Source organism: Bufo gargarizans, chromosome 6 (genome assembly GCF_014858855.1).
Source record: "Bufo gargarizans isolate SCDJY-AF-19 chromosome 6, ASM1485885v1, whole genome shotgun sequence".
In the NCBI taxonomy this organism is placed as follows: domain Eukaryota; kingdom Metazoa; phylum Chordata; class Amphibia; order Anura; family Bufonidae; genus Bufo; species Bufo gargarizans.
The window spans coordinates 78,984,271-78,996,974 of NC_058085.1; the positions used below are offsets into that span (position 1 = coordinate 78,984,271).

At 45.0% G+C, this 12,704-nt stretch overlaps 1 protein-coding gene across 1 annotated transcript; it reads right to left on the reverse strand.

The window, feature by feature from the left end:
• Positions 1–4,594: 4,594 nt before the first annotated feature.
• LOC122941592 lies at positions 4,595–11,304 on the reverse strand. Its single transcript, XM_044298950.1, has 5 exons — positions 11,149–11,304; positions 8,728–8,828; positions 8,021–8,130; positions 7,405–7,781; positions 4,595–5,700 (listed from the first exon to the last, which is right to left on the reverse strand). The coding sequence occupies exons 2-5, from the start codon at positions 8,787–8,789 to the stop codon at positions 5,572–5,574; spliced, it is 678 nt and encodes a 225-aa protein (XP_044154885.1). The 5' UTR covers positions 8,790–8,828; positions 11,149–11,304; the 3' UTR covers positions 4,595–5,571.
• Between the last annotated feature and the right edge of the window lie 1,400 nt (positions 11,305–12,704).

The following is a 12,704-nucleotide window of genomic DNA, read 5'->3' on the forward strand; positions in this document are numbered from 1 at the left end:
AGGTAACCCGGAACTGGTAGCTGTGGCGCCATTTCTAGATCGATTTAAATCGGCGGCGGCATGTGTCATGCTGCCGCCGATCAGCAAATCGCGCTGCCACACTTCTTACATGTGGAGGTAAATTCATGTCGTTATACTTTTGTTTGTATTGGGAGTGAGTAGGGCTATTCATCTGCCCTCTCTCTACATGGCTATGGTCACGGTACCTTCTATATCATTGGTATCACCGGACTAAAATAGCAGTGATCATTACTGATACATTTCCATATATTGTTTTATTTTAGATTCCTGTCCCCTGATCAGTCTGGGATCACTTGTAGAGATGAAACGCATCAGAACCTTTTTGTGAAGATTATCTGGGCCCTACCTTAGACTAGTGTTATTAGGTAGGGTGTAGTTCAGGGGTCGGCAACCCCCGGAACGCGTGCCCGGCATGGCACGCGAGTCTGTCTCTGCTGGCACGTGTGAGCGGCTGTCAATTACGTGATTCGCCCACCCACCTCTGACATTGCCGCATTTCATTGGCTTGCAAAGGCACGCTGAGGAGGCTCTCAGCGGTCTGCCCGATCTCCCGCCTGCAGTGCCTGGCGGTTCCCTCGTACAGCAGCAGAAATTGTTCCCTGCCCAGTTTCATCAGGAGCCAGAGCGCAGTGGAGAGAGCTGAAGGATCACCCTGCAGGTTTACGGTATGTGCCCCATGCTTTCTGCATGCTGTCTGTATGCTGCCCAATTTTACTTTATGTGTTCCATGCTGTATGTATGTTGCCAAGTTTTACTTTTTTGTGCCCCATGCTGTGTGTATGCTGCCCAGGATTACCCAATGTTCCCCATGCTGTCTGTATGCTGCCCAGGAGAACCCAATGTGCCCCATGCGGTCTGTATGCTGCCCAGGAGTACCCAATGTGCCCCATGCTGTCTGTATGCTGCCCAGGATTACCTAATGTGCCCCATGCTTTCTGTATGCTCAGGATTACTTAATGCGGCCCATGCTGTCTGTATGCTGCCCAGGAGTACCCAATGTGCCCCATGCTGTCTGTATGCTGCCCAGGATTACCTAATGTGCCCCATGCTGTCTGTATGCTCCTCAGGATTACTTAATGTGCCCCATACTCTCCATATACTGCTCAGGATTACTTAATGTGCCCCATGCTCTCCTTATACTGCTCTGGATTACTTTATGTGCCCCATGCTTTCTGTATGCTCAGAATTACTTAATGTGGCCCATGCTCTCTGTATACTGCTCAGGAATACTGTATGTGGCCCACGCTCTCTGTATACTGCTCAGGAATACTGTATGTGGCCCACGCTCTCTGTATACAGCCAATGTTGGTCCTCAAACCTGCACACACGCAGATCCCCACAAATGCACTGCAGTATCTTGATCCACAAATAGCTTTGATTTTACTCCTGTCCTAATATATAGGACAGGAATAAAATCAATGCTATTTGTGGCTGATACAGCTGTGCACTTGTATGAGTCTGCATGCCAGGGGAGACTTCTGCTACAATACTTGTTTACTTTTTCATTTCAAAATTGGGGCTGTTGCAGCCTGAAGTATGTGGATTGGTGTTGGTCTGCCACTCATTGCTGCTAATCTGAGGTCTGCTGTGCATTGGTGGTGGTCTGAGGTCTGGTAAAAGGTTTGAGGCTGACGTGAGGTCTTTTGGTGATGCTGTAGGCCTGTTAGAAATTATTTTCTGTAAGTAATAATTATTTTGTATTTCTTCCAGTCTACCAGAAGAAAATACCTGCCAGTAACCTACAGTCAGAAGTCTACAGCTTGAACGCCTACAGCCCACACGCCTCCGGTCTTTTGTCTCAGCTCTCCATCAGGTAAGTAAAAACCCTGTGTTTTATGAAGGTGCAGTGTTTAGGGCTGATCTGAGGTCTTTTTGTAATGTGGAATAGAATTTCTCACTGCCTTAAAGGAGAACTATGAGGTGAGTGCTTTTCACTCACCTCATAGTTCTAGCCGACCTGTGACAATGAGACTGTCACAGGTCGGCTCAGTAGATCGGGAGGTGAGCTAACACATGCACATAGCTGTAGCTCGCGTTATACTGAGCTTAGGGTGATGGGAGGAAGTCTCCCCTGGCATGCAGACTCATACGCCAATGTTGGTCCTCAAACCTGCACACACGCAGATCCCCACAAATGCACAGCTGTATCAGCCACAAATAGCATTGATTTTATTCCGGTCCTATATAAGGACAGGAATAAAATCAAAGCTATTTGTGGATCAAGATACTGCAGTGCATTTGTGGGGATCTGCGTGTGTGCAGGTTTGAGGACCAACATTGGCTGTATACAGAGAGCATGGGCCACATAAAGCAATTCCTAATCTTTTCCTAACTCTTCCAGGCTCCGGAAGTCCTGACATAACCAGCTAGCCAGAACCTTAATACAGTACAAAAATGGCAGCCCAGTGCAGCAGTCGTTCTTTTCAAACTGCGTGGACAAATGACTTTGGTTTTGTTAAGAGGAGATCGAGCCATATGTTCTCTATGTTGTGAACATGTTGTGTGGCGAACATCGAGTGTGCGGCGTCACTTTGAAACAAAGCATGAGAAAAAGTTCAAAGATGAAGCAGACAGAGCAGAAAGTATCAGGAGAGCTGTGGCAAAATATGAAAAGCAAAGTGTTTTGTTTAAAGGCCTAAGCAACACTAGAACTCTGGCTACACAAGCCAGCTTTAAACCTTCTGAATGTATTGCCAAACATGGAAAACCATTTACAGATGGAGAGTACTTGAAAGATACCTTCCAAAGCAGTGCAGACATTTTATTTGATGGGTTACCAAACAAAGAGACAATTATTTCAAGAATTAAAGATTTGCCAGCTTCAGCAAGAACTGTAGAACGAAGGATTTCACTAATGGCAGAAAATATCTGTTCCCAGCAATCTGATGGACTGACAGATGCACCGGTGTTCAGTGTGGCTGTGGATGAAAGTGTTGACATCAATGACATCCCACGGTTAGCTGTTGTTGCACGATACTGTGGTGGAAACAGAATGCGAGAGGAACTCTTCTGCCTTAGGCCCATGTATGACACTACAAGAGGAGAAGATGTGGCAAGAGCATTTACTGACCATTTTAACAACAAAAAATATAGACATGAAGAAAATCTTTGCCATCACAACAGATGGTGCCCCTTCTATGGTGGGGAAGCAAAAGGGGTTTGTGAGTTAAATTGAAAGTCAGATCGGTCACCCAGTCATGAAATTTCATTGCATTATTCACCAAGAAAATTTATGTGCCAAAATATCTCATTCTGATTTGAGTGCTGTTATGAACACAGTAGTTAAAATTGTTAACCATCTTATTGCTCACTCATCATTAGTACACCGACAGTTTCGAACACTACTGGAGGAAATGGAGAGTGTTTATAAAGATTTGCCTCTACATTGCCCTGCAAGATGGCTCAGTGGCGGGAAGGTTTTGGAGCGGTTTGTAGAGTGTTTTGATGCGATCCACACATTTTTAATTCGGAGGCGTGTGTGCAGCTGAAAGTAACATCCTACAGGCCAGACATAGCACAACTGAGCCGTGAAATACAAGCACAGGGATCACACTAAAACTAAGTCCTGTTTACTTTTCAGCACATGTAAAAATGAACATGTTTTGTGTGTGCACCAGTTATTCAATTTTTTCACTTATAGCTGTGCTGCTAATGGCAAGGTAAACACCTTTAATTAATTAGTGAGTTTAACTTACTATTAGCAGTACAACTATGTACTTGTACTGTATAAAAATGAAAATCTAACTAACACTATGGAGCGCTGTTGTTCACTGGCACCCGGTTGTCTGATGGTTTCAAAAATGGCACTGTGTGTAAAAGGTTGCTGACCCCTGGTGTAGTTGGATGTTTTTCTCTTCCCCTAATAGGGCTTTTTAGGGAGTGTTAACAGGGTGAGGTTTCGGACGGAGGTTCAGGGCGATGACTCCGTATTAGGAGGTCATTAGGGCAAAATAGACCTGATAGGGCATTACACCGACAGGATACGTGCATTGTATCATACCCTTCTTCTCTGGCTACCCACCCCGCTGGTGTCAAGTACCTGACTATCTGGACACCAACCCAGCTAACAGCAGTGTCATCTATCTGGTTATCTGTATACCCACTAAATTAGCAGCATAATGGCAAGACCGTTCTATTATTTAGTGTGCTTTTTGATCCATTTTAAATTGAGTTTTACATTTTCAATTACCCCCTCATTTTTGGTGATATTTAGTTTCCAGGGAGTAGTACGAGTGATAAATTCATATGTTGTCTCATACATTGACACACAATTTTGAGTTAGGTTCTTGTCAAACTCACCTAAATCTTCACAATTGTCCATTTTTCCTGTTTCCAAAACATCGACGTCAAGAACTGTTCACTTGTTGCCTTATCTATACCACTCCATGGTGCCATTGTAAAATGATGATAGGAGGCGGTACTTTTATAGCCTTGTGTTAGGCACATGAGAAGGCACGCAAAATAAGATTATTACCTGTACGTCCTACTGTGTAGTGTTATGGATATTCCTAAACCACAGCGCATAAGGAGAAAGTATACATATAGATAACGCTCAAAAGAATTAGAACTCAAATTTAGTTTAACACTTTATTAAGAAATTCTATTATAGAATGTATCTTGTAGAAAATGAATCTTGCTGGTCTCCCTCCAAAGGATATTTCAGTGTATATTCAACTACCCTATTGTAGTTGAATATACACTGGATACTAATATACACCCGGTCTAGATGCATTTACCCTCACACTGACCATGCAGACAAGTAGACTACAGCTGCCACACTCTCCCATATGTCTCCAAAACATCAAAAGTGGAAACGTATCCATCTGGAATTGTGGGATTTCCATGGACCAACTCCAGTTTATTGATTTTCCAATGCCTTCCTCCGGGATGGTGATGCATCAGTGTTGAATACAATGTAGCTCGGACATGGCTGCTCTGCGTACCAGGACAATGAAGAGAACATGAATTGGTGTTGAACATGTCAATAAGCCACAGGGCTTGGCTACTGTAAGGCCCCCTTTGTAAGGGATTCTGGTGGTCTTTGTTTAGTAAATCCCATTCTATAAACAAGAATTGAGAGCAAATTTCACACGACTGATCTACGGCCATCGCTCTGCCTGCTCTGAAAATAATACAAATGCCCTAATGTGGCACATATAAAAGAATTGCCAGAAGGTTTGCACTACTGGTTAATGGCTGAGCCGGCACCTCGCCGCGTGGCTACCAGACAACTGTGCACGCCATTTTATGGAAGCTATGCAAGGACACCTTTTTCACATTAGCGTCACCTGATTGTACATGAGTGCTCTCTGCTCTGGGACATGTAGGAACGGTCAGGAGATTACAGCAAGTTGAAGTGAAATAATCCACAAGGCTTTGTTATTGAATTACTTGGGGCCCACCCATCATTCAGGTTCCACACAAAGGCTCCATTCACGGGTCCGCAAGTGTGCGACCCATTCATTCTCTATGGGGACTGAATGGATACGAAGAGCACCGCAAGAAAATAGACCATGTCCTGTAAGACACCTTCTTGCTGTAGAGCAGAGTTCATGTTTGTTTCAGTGATTTTATTTTAGCCAGGAACTTTTTAAACTCATCTGCATTGTTGTTCACAAAATCCCTTGTTCTTTGCCGGATTTTCTGTATTTCTTCACTTTGTTTTGTAGATTCAGCATCCTGAAAGGGAGAAATATAACAACTTAACAGAACCCTTAAAAAGTGAGACTGAAGGCCCGCTATCTGCATTTCACCCAAATATCAACAGCAGGAGGTGCAGTAACAGACAGGGCGGTCCGCCTGCCAGGTATACCTGGGATGTGAAGTCAGTGTGATAAAATAGTCAGAACTTGGGCTTGCAGACAGTCCTGACGTACACACTAATTGTGGAACATTTTGTCATATTTAGCTTAGTAAGTGTCCCAAGCAGACAGACCACTACTGATGTGAATGTATGGCTGCATTCTTCTTACCTCAAGAGGGACCTATAGTTATCTGCTTTCCGCCAATCCGTGGCTCCCAGCCCGTCTTCATTGCCCTTCAAATCCTCACATGTAAACACTGCGGACACATCACTGAAGCAGTGGCACCCTTAGGCCCTTTGCAGACGAGCGTTGGTCATGCAGCGAGTCAGCATTGCAGCACCCGGCCTGAACTCCTTGCATTGCCAGGGGTCACATAGCATTATATTGATTTATGATGCTATGTAACCCTTCTGGAATGTATTGGATAACACTGACAGAAAATACGTTTGTGTGCATGAGGCCTAAACAGCATGTACTGTGCTGTATTATTGAAATATCTAAAGTCCCATGGTGGGACAAAAAATAAAAAATAAAAAAATCTGCAAAAATGAGCCCCCACAAGACCATCAGCAGAAAAAAAAAAAAAAAAAAAAAAAATTTAATATGTCTCTCAGATGGAAATACATAGTGTCTGAAAACCGCCAACTGTGTGTGTGTGCGCGCGCGCGAGAGAGAAGGGAGGTCGTGCAGGTGTGCCGTGTCTGAGACTGGTGGTAGTGACACTGACTATCATCCACGGCAGTTTAAATTTTTTTATCTGCAACGCTAGTGTGAAAGTACCCTAATACAGTGTGTATTACTCACAGCTTTCTGCCTGTGAGATCCAGGGGGCTGGATCTCACAGGCTCTCGCCCGGAAGGCGGCCACGATGCCTAAGAAAGGCATCACGCTGCCATCTGGTTGGCATCACAGCAGCACGAGGACCCTGCACTTGCCCTGCACCCACCCGATCAGAGCGCCGTACATGTGCGGCGCCAGGCGTTAAGGGGATAAAGAAATACATTTTAGTTGGGCTTTGTGCCATTAAAAAAATAAAAATGTGAGCAAGGTTTTTTCCATTCAAAGAGTACCTGTCACCGCTCCTGACATGCCTGTTTTAATAGCGACATGCATTCCCCAAGTAATAACTGGAGCATCTATTCTTATAACTGTATGTTGTGCCATGCCTTTATTATTTCTACTAGAGGTTATGAATGAATTGCTAGCAGTCTGCAGTAAGGGTATAGAGGGGAGGAAATAAGTTGGGGGGTGTACCTGCACAAAGTTACTCTATCAAGTTAGAACTTCCATTCTCAGACTGTGCAGAGACACACACCCCCCCCCCCCCCCCCAACTGTACCCTTACTGCAGACTGCTAGCAATTCATTCTTAACTTCTAGTAGAAATAATAAAGTAATGGCACAACATACAGTTATAAGAATAGAACCGTTATCACAGGGGGAATGCAAGTAGCTATTAAAAACAGGCATGTCAGGAGCGGTGAAAGGTCCCCTTTAAATTTTAGAAAGGACAAAAATAGCATCACAAAAAAAAGGCACCAAAATGTACAAAACCGATGAGAATTAGAGTTACATCCTACCTCATCACTGGATTCAGAATACAGATACGATGCATAAACTTTCATCTTGCCGCATTCTACAAATTCTTTTAGGCTTTTTGCAATTAACTTCAGCTCTTCATTCCAATAAGCATAGACACATCCATCTTCTCCCACCAGTATGACCCACTGCTCACTGGGGCAGGGAGAAATGTCCACATAGTCCACCTCCAGAGTGCCAAACACCTCCATTCTTGTTATTTTTGGAAGATATGACTCTTCCCAGCCTTCTTTCAGATATGTCTGCCCCATGTAGATAGTGCCATTAAGATCATGAACAGTTATCTGTACTTGTGTGAACTTTATCAACTCGCCGTAATGTTTTTGGACAAATTCTGACACGGCTTTAAGGTTCTTTGCTGGTATGGAAAGAAAGAAAAAAAAGAGAAATTAAAATTCTATTTCTAAAGTGACTTCCCGTGAACGACTACAGGCTACTATAAAACTGAATTTGATATCATACACAGGAGAAACCCACCAAAGTTATAAAAAAAAAAAAAAAAAAAAAAAAAAAAAAAATCACCAGCTCCCGGTGATAGCAACACAAAAACACGCTCATGTACGGCTATGTCACACTGATCATATGCACATTACTTACCATTCATCTGCACAACCAATTCAGATAAGCTTGCTTTGGAACAAAGCTTCTGGTTTTCAAGAGCAGAGGGGACTCTTCCATGTACAGATGCACATGAGTGCAGGTGTGAGCTGAAAAGAAAATACATATACTTTAAATATAAAAAGATGTATACACACACACACTTTTTTTTACCCCTGGCCGAAAACCAGAAACTTGACACATCCCATTTTAGGGTTGTCGCGATGCCAAACTTTTGATTTGATTTCGATACCATAAAAAAGTACTGCTATACTCAATACCATGCAAAATAAATAAACCACTAAAAAAGCTGTGTGCAATCCACATTTTATGGGACGTCCGGCCCAAAACAGAACAGTCCTATTCTATTTTTGGGGGGACACTGACTAAAAATGGCGAATTGCGCCATTTTTATATATTTTTCTCTCTTACAGCGTTCATTGCATAGGAGATTTTATTTATATTTTAATAGTTCACACTTTTTCAGACATGAGGATACCCAATATGTTTTTTTCTGTTTGTTTTTTATATGTAAAATTGGCTCAGCAGGCATAGTGTCATCTGTCTCCTATAGGAGAAATATACATATCTATGAGAGAGGACACTATGCCCAGTGGCATCCCTTGGGAGGTATAAGCCAGGAAATCAAGACACTGCTTCCTAAGAACTGGAAACAGCAGGGCACGAGGCAGTCATCTTGCTCTTACCTTGGCATATCGTCCAATGGAGAGCAGAGAAAAGATTTTGTTACGGTGGTGCAAGACATCATTCCTCAGGGGTGGTTACACCACAATGTCTTTATCCACCTCTGTTAAAAGACAAAACAAATAAGTCAATTACTACACCGACTGGTATGGCCGTATTCCTCACAATGCTGGATGTCTGAGAACAATTTTTATAAGGATCTGTTCATGTCTCGTTTGGCCCCATGTTCTCGTTGGCTCCTGGCCTACATGCTCAAAGAGGACCTTTCACCTTTCCTGACATGCCTGTTTTGATAGCTACATGCATTCCCCCTGTAATAACTGTTCTGGAGCATATGTTCTTATGACTATGCTGTGCCATTCCTTTATTACTTCTACTAGAAGTTATGAATGAATTGCTAGCAGTCTGCAGTAAGGGTACAGAGGGGTGGTAACCAGTTGGGAGGTGTACCTGCACAGACTCACTATCCATTCAGTAGACTGTGCAGGTACACCCCCCCACAGAATTGGTATTACATGGGGGATGCAGTCAGGAGCGGTGACAGGTCTTATTTATAGAAGCAATACCTCATACCGTAGTCCATGTTCAGGACACGCCATCTCGCAGCGCCACCATGCAGTACTTGGCCATGTAAATTGGGTCATAGCCAAACTCGCCTTTAGCCATCAAGTATATATTAAAGCAACCAATCAGAAGCAGAACGGAAGAACACATGTGCGCAGAGACATGACTCCGGATACGGTCTATATTTCACAATGTCCGAGTACTTCCCTATGTGCCGTGTCTGAACAGGAGAAAACCAGACTAATGTCTTGATTCAACTCACAATCCGTCCTCTTTACAGATGTTATATTAGCCACAGACATTTAGGTATAAAACTTAAAAATGGAGAATACTTGACAATTAAGTACAATTAGCACAATTCATGTTCATTAACCACTTTATTTCTTTCACCTTTTCCTCCTCATGAACATAATTAGCTAATTGTCTGAAGAGAGTTTCCTCATTGAATACATTCAGGTTAAACTAGGGCCTATGGGCCATTCATCACCTGAGGCCCACGAGAGCCCCCTCTCCCTCCCAAATGCTGCTACTGCTCAACAGAGAGTCATACCTCGTCTGCCCATAAGGTGGCAGCACATGGTTTCCAACTTGTTCACCTTTCTTGAGAGGTTTTATTTTGTTTGTTTTTTCAAAAAAAAACACTGCGTTCCTCGTCCCAACCACCCTGGATTTCGGTGGCTGTCATGTGACAGCTGTGGCATGTCTCACTGTCAACTGTCTCTGCATCCTAAGGATCAACGCTCCATGCTTCAATGTTCAGCTGCCGGCACTCTACTGTGTGCGGGGAGGGGGGGCTCCCAACTAAAGGGGGGCACTCTACTGTGTGCAGGGAGGGGGAGCACTACTGTGTGTGCAGGTGCCACACTAAAGGGGGCATTTTACTGTGTGCAGGCGACCTAGAGGAAAATTATACCCCAATCTGCGGTTTTGTGTCTGGTCACCGAAACAAACCAGATCTATCACTAAATACATTGTAAGTCAATGGGGCCAGATCTGTTTCTTTTCTTCCAGATCCGTTACCATCTGACTTGCATTGTTTTAAGCGATGGATCTGGTTTGTTCCACTTCAATGCAACACAACCGACTCCTAACGGAACGGTTGTGTCTGCGTCTCCGCACCCTAAAAAAGTAAGGCATGCGGACCGTTGTCAAGTGAATGGGTCCGTGTCCGCAGGCAGAGGGTCAGTATATTAGGGCTGGTATTAAGAGGGGTTGCCCGGGTTCAGAGCTGAACCCCACATATCCCCGTTTTCACCCAGACTGCCCCCCTAATATGAGCACCATGCTCCGATGCTCTCCTTTTTTTCCTGCGTGATTCAGCATTTTCAGGAGAAGAGGTGACGCACCGGGCTCTCCACAGGTAAGGCCGGGAAGTGTTCCCGGTGATGTCACCGGCACTGATGGGTGGGCTTTAGCGCTGCACTGGCAGATTTACAGGCTAGGTCAGCGATAAAGCCCACCCATTAGTGCCGGTGACATACCGAGCTCTCCGTGGGGACTGCTAGGCGACTTCACCGGATCTCCATTAAATGCAGGGCAAAGGAGAGCACATGAAATCTCTGCTGCTCATATGGGGGCTGTCTGGGGGAAAATGGGGTTCAGCTCTGAACTCAGACAACCCCTTCAATACCAGAATATGTGAAACCAGTGACAAGTATACAGCGGAGGAGCAGGCTGCTGCTTTTATTATCACATTTAGGACAGGAAAACCGTTTTTACTTAAATACTAAAGTTAAGTTTGATAATAACTATTCCCCCTCCCCACGTCAGTGCCTGCCTCACTACCATCTATCTGCCTCAGTGTCAGGCGGCGCCGCCATCTTAGAGCTCTGAAGAAGGACAATAACAGCGTCACTCACCTCACTGAAGGGTGGCGGCTTTTCCAGCTGTAGTCCTGAAATACAAGGCCGTGCGTAAACGATATACTTGGGGGGAGAAAAGAACGAAGTGGGTAACCTCTGTGTACGCGTCCTCCGCAGCTACCGCTCCCTTTACTACTGGGGAGATATCTAAGATGGCGCCCGAAGCGATGTGCACCAATCACGTGACCCGGCCTGACACGAATAGTTTCGTTTCCCAGTTGTGACGCAGACGATATAAGTCTGAGGGCGGGCTGCGTGAGGGGAAGGAGCCATTACTGCCTGTGTGCTGTGGTAGTTCTAAGTGTCTGCAGTCACTGAGAGTCAGCCAGACGTGGCAACTCTCACTCTGCTTCTATACAGTGTGTTGGTGGGGGTCTGACTCCTGGCAGCCCCTGGAAACACACAGGCCATGTCCTCCATCTAGAGGCCATGTCAGCTCACACTGTACAGTGGACAGACCAGCCAGGTACATAAAGATCTGATGCTCTCAGCATTAGGGCCCATTCACAAGGCCGTATGAACGGGTCCGCACCCGTTCCACAGAGGGGCCACAAAAGATGCGGATCCTGTTCCGTTCTGCGGCCCCACAAAAAATATAGAGCATGCCCTATTCATGTCCGCAATTGCGGACAAGAATAGCCATGTTCTGTGAGAGCGGCAGCCGTGTGCGGTTCCCAAATTGTGGACCGTAAAACACATACCGCCGTCTGAATGAGCCCTTAAAGGGGTATTCCCATCTCAGCCAATGGGTGCATGTCGCTAGGATATGGCCCCATTGTCTGATGGTTGCGGGTCCCACCTGCCGCACCTATCTCAAAAACCGAGCCAGCAAAGTGAAGGAGGACGCACTGCGCTTGCGCAGCTACCGCTTCCATTCACTTCAAATCTGTAGACGTGCGTAGACTGGTGCCGACAGACATAGCCAGCACCAGTCTACGCAGTGTGCCCTCCTTCACTTTGCTGGCTTAGTTTATGAGATCGGTGCGGACTTGCACCTATCAGACAATGGGGGCATATTCTAGCAATAGGCCCCCATTGTCTGAGATGGGAATACCCCTTTAATTAATGTAGGAGCATCTGGCCAGCGTGCATAGGTGCCCTCCTGAAATCAACTGTATTGCTGTCCTCAGGATGATGACACGGTTTCCCACTAGAGCAGCAGTATTTTCTTCTGTACTACAGTATTGCTGGCCCCGCCTACTTCTGTTGCTCCACCTTCTGTCAATTTGGACCCACCTACAACATGGGGCCAATTTTTTATTTATGTTTTCCATGTCCACTTTAATTTCTCAGTCCGCTCCTGCCAATAACAGACAGAAAACAGCTGATCAGCCCAAAAATTTTATGTTGCATTCGCATAGCCGTGTGAGGACTTGTTTTTGGCCTATCCTCAGCATACGTCATCAATATGAGATCGGTGGAGGTCTGACTTCTGGCACCCCCTCCAATTAGCTGCTTATCCTTGCAGCTTACCAAGCACAGCGCCATACATCGTTTAGTGGCTGTGCTTGGAATTGCAGCTCAGCCCCATTGACTTGAATGACGTCACATAG